This window comes from Eleutherodactylus coqui, chromosome 4 (assembly GCF_035609145.1).
Source record: "Eleutherodactylus coqui strain aEleCoq1 chromosome 4, aEleCoq1.hap1, whole genome shotgun sequence".
Taxonomy (NCBI): domain Eukaryota; kingdom Metazoa; phylum Chordata; class Amphibia; order Anura; family Eleutherodactylidae; genus Eleutherodactylus; species Eleutherodactylus coqui.
Window position 1 is genome coordinate 138,117,613 of NC_089840.1, and position 8,441 is coordinate 138,126,053.

The 8,441-nt window shown below is 42.7% G+C and overlaps 1 protein-coding gene across 1 annotated transcript in view; it reads right to left on the bottom strand.

The window, feature by feature from the left end:
- Positions 1 to 3,158: 3,158 nt before the first annotated feature.
- Positions 3,159 to 8,441, bottom strand: part of CTSE (cathepsin E) — a 16,254-nt gene continuing 10,971 nt past the window's right edge. The window contains exons 8-9 of the mRNA XM_066598676.1: positions 7,700 to 7,798; positions 3,159 to 3,374 (exon numbers count right to left, since the gene is read on the bottom strand). Coding sequence (XP_066454773.1) covers positions 3,204 to 3,374; positions 7,700 to 7,798 — 270 coding nt within the window. The 3' untranslated portion in view covers positions 3,159 to 3,203. The remainder of the gene's footprint in view (positions 3,375 to 7,699; positions 7,799 to 8,441) is intronic.

The following is an 8,441-nucleotide window of genomic DNA, read 5'->3' on the forward strand; positions in this document are numbered from 1 at the left end:
GGGGCCGCCGCCGCCATCATGCTTTTGAAAGCCTCCGTTTCCACAAGCCTATACGGCAGCATCTCCAGGCTGATCAATTTGGCAATGTGCACGTTTAACGCTTGAGCATGCGGGTGCATGGCGGCGTACTTGCGCTCGCGCTCAAACAGTGGTGCTAGCGACATCTGGACGCTGCGCTGAGAGACATTGCTGGATGGGGCCGAGGACAGCGGAGGTGAGGGTGTGGGTGCAGGCCAGGAGACGGTAGTGCCTGTGTCCTCAGAGGGGGGTTGGATCTCAGTGGCAGGTTGGGGCACAGGGGGAGAGGCTGTGGTGCAAACCGGAGGCGGTGAACGGCCTTCGTCCCACCTTGTGGGGTGCTTGGCCATCATATGCCTGCGCATGCTGGTGGTGGTGCCTCCCCAGCTGATCTTGGCGCGACAAAGGTTGCACACCACTGTTCGTCGGTCGTCAGGCGTCTCTGTGAAAAACTGCCACACCGTAGAGCACCTTGACCTCTGCAGGGTGGCATGGCGCGAGGGGGCGCTTTGGAAAACAGTTGGTGGATTATTCGGTCTGGCCCTGCCTCTACCCCTGGCCACTGCACTGGCTCGGCCTGTGCCCACACCCTGACTTGGGCCTCCGCGTCCTCGCCCGCGTCCACGTCCTCTAGGCCTACCCCTACCCCTCAGCATGGTGTATTACCAGTAGTGCAGAAACAGAACGCTGTAATTAAATGTGCCGCTTATTGGCCTGTGGTTGGAGGCTGACTTCGCTTACGGAACGCCAGGAAATAATTTTGCGCAAGCCTGCTGTAACACTTAGCTGGCTGCGTATGAATTTGGAGAACTACTACACCCAGCACAGACCCAGAACACTGAGGACACTCACAGGCAGCCCAAATAGATTTTTTTCCCCAAATTTTTTTGCAAAGGCCACTGCCTATATTCAATCAATATGTCTTCTGTCCCTGCCTAAGCACTTCTGGCCCTGGAGTATGTCACAGAACTGCAGAGTGTTGCACTGTGCACTGCAATACAGCGGTGATTTCACAGCCCAGACAGAGCCAGGAAATAATTTTGCGCAAGCCTGCTGTAACACTTAGCTGGCTGCGTATGAATTTGGAGAACTACTACACCCAGCACAGACCCAGAACACTGAGGACACTCACAGGCAGCCCAAATAGATTTTTTTCCCCAAATTTTTTTGCAAAGGCCCACGGCCTATATTCAATCAATATGTCTTCTGTCCCTGCCTAAGCGCTTCTGGCCCTGGAGTATTACTGCAGGGCGCAATGCTCTGCACGGCCGATATACCAAAAAAAAAAAAAGTGCAATACTGCAAAAAGCAGCCTCCACAGTACTGCACACGGTTAGATGTGGCCCTAAGAAGGACTGTTGGGGTTCTTGAAGCCTAAAATACTCCTAACGCTCTCCCTATAGCAGCTCCAACAAGATAGCACTTTCCCTCCTCTATGTCAGAACGCATCTGTGGCGAGCCGCGGGTGGGGCCGATTTTTATACTCGGGTGACACCTGATCTCGCCAGCCACTCACTGCAGGGGGGTGGTATAGGGCTTGAACATCGCAGGGGGAAGTTGTAATGCCTTCCCTGTCTTTCAATTGGCCAGAAAAGCGCGCTAACGTCTCAGAGATGAAAGTGAAAGTAACCCGAACATTGCGTGGTACTCCTTACGAGTAACGAGCATCTCGAACACGCTAATACTCGAACGAGTATCAAGCTCGGACGAGTACGTTCGCTCATCTCTAATCATAACTTTGCTTCTAATTACAGCAGAACTTTCATCTTGGGCTCATGGAGCACATGAAACTAATGGAGTATATTTTCCTAAAAAAATGTTTGATAATAAAATATGTTCTTCATTTCAAAGTCACATTATGTAAACTTTGACCTTAAATATCTAAAAAACATCTATGTTGTTTAATACAGGTAAATACTATCTCTCCTTGGTGTAAGTGTCATTTTGGGATGGCTTTAGGAACAGGAGTAAAAAATATGAAAGTAATATGCGTCACATTCAAAGCAATACCTTATTACTGGTTTAGGAAATTACTTTATTCTAGACTTAAATATAATGAGGTTGTGCTAAAGGGGTTGTGCCATTATGCACAAACCTTTTGAGAATGGGGGTGATCAGCTGTTGGACTCAATTCCGGCTTTTGGCACCCTCTGTAATCAGCTGATTTTGCTAGGGGAAGCTGCAGCGGAAATATAGGATTACAATACAGCCATTACTATTACTGAGCGGCTCTCTTGTTGTGGTACATAGAGGCGGGTCACAAGTAGAGGATCCCAACCTATGACATTCCCAATTGCACATTTTGGCACGACCTCTATCAGTAACCTCCAGTGGTTCCAGAATTTTATAATTTCATTCCATGTTTCTGTGGTGGATTTGGAGCTCCGAATCAGAAGAACATACGGGGCACATTTATGAAATTGTCTAAAAGATAGCTGGTCTTTGCTGCCCACAGCAACCAATCACAGAGCAGCTTTCATTTTTTCATAAATCTCCTTTTTGTTAAAAGGTGCAAATCATACAATTACAAGCAATCAGCAACAATTACCAACAGTGTACTATTTATGGTTTAGAAATGCTTTTATATTGTACATTATAACTCCGGAAACCTTTATTGCAGGATTGTAAGAATATTGATTCATTAAAACCATTGCATTATATTTATACAGTACATGTTCTATGAAAGTCATTTATTAACTAATCTACACCAGAATTCTATTATAGAAAAACCACAAATATGCTTGCACAAAAACTTTGCAACCTTTCTTCCTACTGTGCCAGCCTTTCAACATTCTCAAAATGTGTGTGGGGCTTGTTGGGAGGGGCATGCACCTCAGACCCTCAGGTTTATGTATTTATGCCAGTTTGTGGTGTAATTATTATGCCAGAAATGTATGTGTGGTTGGGAACAGGTGTACATTTCTGTGAAGGCGCATGGAGGTGCCAGTGATGTGTTGAATACATGAAAAGGCATGCACCCCTTCATGTATTCAGCTCACTGTGCACTGGGGGAAATCTTACTAAGTCCAGCGCAGGAGATGCCAGACATAGTAAATTTCCCTTTCTGTTTATGGGTAATTTCATATGTGTAGAGGGATTACACTATCATCTTTACATCAGGATAGCTGATACTTTGGTGCATTTAAAGGAGCTGAAGAAAATCATTGAAAATGTTCTATAATACTTTATGTTGAAGATTGAGATGGAATAACTGGGGCAAGTCCCACTCTGTTGTAACCCCGATCAAACACAGAATAAAATTGGCCAATAAAGACGTCTCCCAAAATCCACAGAGGTCCTGAGGGCGGAGCAATATCCATTCCTTGGAAGCCACTGCTGCAGAAGTTTTCTCCATCCTAGGAAACAAGGAGAGACTATATATAAATTACCGGCAAGCCTTTCCATCCATTCTTCCCTATGTGACATGTGCAAATAAAAGCAGTCCATTTTTATGCCACCAGAGCCTCTTATGGAAGTTCGTTTTATGAGGGGTATGTTTTTGAGAACATTTTACCTTTAAAAGGGTTTTTGAATCAAGAAAACCCTTATTTGTCATTTGATCACAGCCTGTGTAAACAGGGCATGTGCTGTCGATGACAATGTAAAGTGTTTGGGAGATGAGGGGGACAGAGAATCATTAATTCCAACCCCTCCCGATAATTGCCAAGTGAATATGAAAGTAACAATGATCACCAATTGATTTTCTATACCATCAACTGGCACTTGTTACAAGCACAACTCTGGCCATGGAAAAAGACCCTTATGTATCATGATTGAATTGAAATGCTTCCCATGAAATTTAGGTTGGAGCTCCTTCTTGGGATTTTCGCACTGGCAGTAAAATATGTTGGAACTAACTTTCTATTATACAAGTTATGAATTAAACTTTTCTTCATTTATAATTAGGCTAAATAATAATCAAATCAAATACAACCCCAATTTCCAAAAAAGTTGGGATTCTGTGTAAAATGTAAAGAAAGAAAGGATGCAATTATTTGGAAATCTCATCTATCCATATTTTATTCACAACAGAGCATAGAACACATATCAGAAGGCGAAAGAGACATTTTTCCATTTCATTTATAAAAATTAACTAATCTAGAAATTGATGGCAGCAACACATCTCGCAAAAGTTGTGACAGGGTTAACAAAAGACTGGAAAAATAAGTGGTACTAAGGAAAAACAGTTGGAGGGTCAGTTTTCTGCTAAGTCACATGACTATAAAAAGAGCATGTTAGAGAGACAGAGTCTCTCAGAAGCACAGATGGTCAGAGGTCACCGATCTGTGAAAAACTGTATAAAAATTGTGAAAAAATCTCAGAAAAATGTTCTTCAATGTAAGATTGTGAAGACTTTGAATATCCCACCAACTACAGTACATAATATCATCAAAAGACTCAGAGAATCCAGAGAAATTAATGTGCAAAAGGGACAGGGTCCATGGTCAATATTGGATGCTTGAGATCTATAGACCCTCAGATGGCACTGCATTAAAACCAAGTATGATTCTGTAATGCAAATCACTGCATGGGCTCAGGAATACTTCCAGAAATCATTGTCTGTGATCACGGTTCACCATGCAAATCACAAAAACATATGTTCAATGCTTTATTGTGAATAAAATATGGTTAGATGAGATTTCCAAATTTACAAAGGTGTTACCATGTTCTATCTGCTCCCCTGGTTTTGATCCTTATCTATTCCATTCAGCTTTCCAAACTTCTCCTCTTCTCACCTTGGCTTGTTTATTGCCCACATTTACTTTGTCAGCTGCTTACCCTGACCCTTGGCCTGTTTCATCATTTCAAAAGTATTTCACCTGTCCTGACCTCAACATGTCTCTGGCTACACCCTCTGGTACCGCGTTTTGGTAAACTTAATCAAGTTGTGTCAGCTGCCTCTTAGTCAAGACTGTTTCTGGGGTAATGGACTAGGATTTTCTGCAGCAAAGACCATATCCTGCTTGGTAGGATTGAAGGGTGAAACTGGGGTACCCAGATGCAGTCCCCTGAGGCCAAATCGGTTTTGAGGCACAGTGGATCCTCTGCTGTGCTGACACTATGAAGACAGCTGAGTGAATATAGGCAGATGTATCTATGACCATGGATTATCATGTACAATAATTTTACCATGGTAATTAAATGGAAAAATGAGAATAAATACACAGGAAACAAATATAAAGTTTTATGTAAAGCAAGAACTGGAAGTTGGTAAACAAGTAATATGTCAGCTTGGTCAGGAATGTCCCTGCCCATTGTTGTCCTGCTGGACCTGGACATTCAGTAAAGCAAATTGCACTACTTGGGTTAAATGTTGATACATTGCAATCAAGGATTGCCTACAAAGCATAGTAAGATAAGGTACTTACCTAACAACCCAACCTTTTAGGTGTGAATTTTATCAGCATGTTGATAAAACCCAGATCTCTATCTAGCTGGGTTAGGCTACAAGTGAATATTTACTGTAGTAGTCAAGGATTCCAGTAAAATACACTGCTCAGCACAAAGTATGGATGTGTAAAACATTGAGTACATGGCAATAATATATCAGGATCTTAAGCATTCTATGAAGTTATACAACTCAGTGCATGCACTATGATCATGGCCGATGCTGCACAGAGTCCTGGACGCTCAGTGTGCCATTGTATGATACTTTGTATGATGGGCTTTATAGGTAATAAACATCTAATGAAACACGCCAAGAGCTTCTCTCCTGTCAGATTCATACAGAATCTAACAGAGAAAAGCTTTCCATTACTTCCATATGAAATCAGAGGCAAACAGAGGTACACTGGAGCCTATTGAAGTCTATAGGTGCCATTAGATGCATATCTGTAGGGGGTCATAATGGGACTCCTAAGTCAGGAGGTCCCCATTGCCACACTAAAGGCTGACTGTAGTTTAATGAGCATGTTTCTTAAAAAGTGTATCATCCATGGCAGCGTACGTATCTTGAATCCTCCTCCTGTTTTGTTCCATACCCCACTACACTATAGAAATGGGATAATGCATGTTGAACTATGAAATAGGGGAGACACGGGTCCCCCATTCTCTGGATCAGTTTGGGTCCTAGCAGTTAGACCTCCACCAATCGATCAGTTTTCACCCATCCAGTGCACCCAAAGTCCCCTTGCCAGAATATCCCTTTAAGGATTTATATTCATGTGTTGTTAAACACTTTTCTGTCGAAAAAAACCCAAAAAGAATTATAGAATTGATACATTTATTGTCTAACCAGGAAAATTGTCTTTTCAGGCAATTTAGCAAATTAATGGCTGAGAGAAAAACAAGGTTTAAAAGATAAAACATTGCGATTTGCGATACATCAATTAGATAAGCCAAAGCAATAAAACCAAATAGAAAACTTAGGACAGCTATACATATTAAATGTATATTGGCTGAACCTGCTGACCATCTAATGTGTATTGGGGCCTCCTGAATTCCTTCCTACTGGCAGATGACTCCGGCATTAAGGATTGTGTAGTTGCATTTTAACTACCTGATAAGACAGTGCCAGAAGTTTATCTGATTCAGGAGGCCTTAGGAGTTCAGATATATGAGATCAGTCTGAAGGTAGTGTGAAGTCAGTCAATAAGTCTAGGTTTTAAGTTGCAAATACTATATAATTTAACCCAGCCATGTAGGAGTCATGCCTATATACCAGTCTCATGCCCAGATAAATGGGGAGGGTTAAGGCCCATATACACACACAGATATCTTTCAAAACATTGAAAGATCAGCGATCGTTTTGCATAAAGTACTAATAGGCACTAATTGCTATTAGTACTTTATTAGCTTCATTTGCATGCAAAAGAGCTTCTGGGGGCTGTTCCAGAACTCATCAGGAGGTCTGAGCTCTGTAATTAGCTCCATTGTTCAGCTACAGGCTCCCCGTGGAGAATTCAGCACAATGGGCAGCAGACACAGTATGCCATCCTACTTATCAGCTGTTCTGCCTCTGTGGCTAAGAACTAAGAACAGCTGTAACAATGTTATCAGCTGTAATCAGCTCTCTGTGTGTTGTCCTGCTTATCAGCTGTTCTGCTGAATGAGGGTTTTCGAACAGAACTGAAAACTGTCGTTCGGCCAAACAGTGAAAGATGGGCACAATTAGGCACAACGATTATTGCTCAAAAGACGGCTTTTAAGCAAATTTTGAGTGATATCGTTGTGTCTAAATGGGCCTTTAGACCTCATGTCCATGGATGGGTTGGACTTCGCCTGTGGGAGCCCACAGTGGGATCCAACCCTCCATGCAGGCATGGACATTTTCTTTACTTGTCCAGGATCCTGAGCAGGTTTTTTTTTTGGATTCTGCAAATCAGATCCGCCCGTGGACATGAGGCCTTAGGAAAAGACCTGGCGACATGCCCTGTAAAAACTTTGCCTTGAAAACCCCATGAAAGAGCTCTCAAATGATTCAAATATGGTATTGGATGGTATACCCCCAGGCCAAAGGATTTTCTAAATGCGACTGGGAAGAGCGAGGTCTAAGTACAAGTAGTCAGGGTTTTCCTTAGGAGCGTTTTCCTGTTAGCCAATAAAGGTTTCAATGATATAATAATTTTTTCTTTCCTGACAAGTATTTAACATCACATATATTTTTCTAGTTAACACGGTACCATTATGATTTACATTCAAAAAGACAAAGCCAATGAGTTTATTGTTATGATGAACTTACCTGAAGGGTATACTGTTCAGGTGATAAATTGTAGTCAGTACCACCGATTACAAAAGTCACGGTCAACATTGAGTCTAAGTTACTGCAGCTCACACCGTACTAAAACAGAAAACTTGTTATACAAATATCATCTCATATATTACCCCCCACACCTTTCCCTCTCGAATTCCGTCCCTCAAGTCACTCAAGTATTGTGCGAGAGACACGTGTGCGAGCCCACAGCAAGCATGCAATGATATGCATACTTGCTGCGTGCCTCCAATCCCCATCTTGGCGTGAATGATGGATGCTGCGTGCCTCCAATCCCCATCTTGGCGTGAATGATGGATAGAACATGCCGTGTAATACTCGCACTAAAATAATGGCAGATGAGAGTGGCCCAGTACACTCTCATACAAATCAATGGGCTATTGGCATCACATGCTGTGCACGGCAAAATTGCCAAGCAACACGCAATGATAATATATGTGTGTGAGACCGGCCTAAGGCTCAGAGCGTCCGATGCAGATTTGGCACAAAATGTTGGATTAAATAACGCAGCTTGCTACACTATTTTGTCCAGAAAATGCAGAGCAGCATGCTGTAAGCCTAATGGACCTGACTATAGTCAATGAGATCCATCAGGTTCCATTCACATCCAACGTAAGATAAATCTGCTCCCCGCTAGCATTTCATTTCTTTAGGCCGGCTGCACACGAGCGTGACGGGCTCCGCCGCGGAATATTCCGCTGCGAAGCCCGTC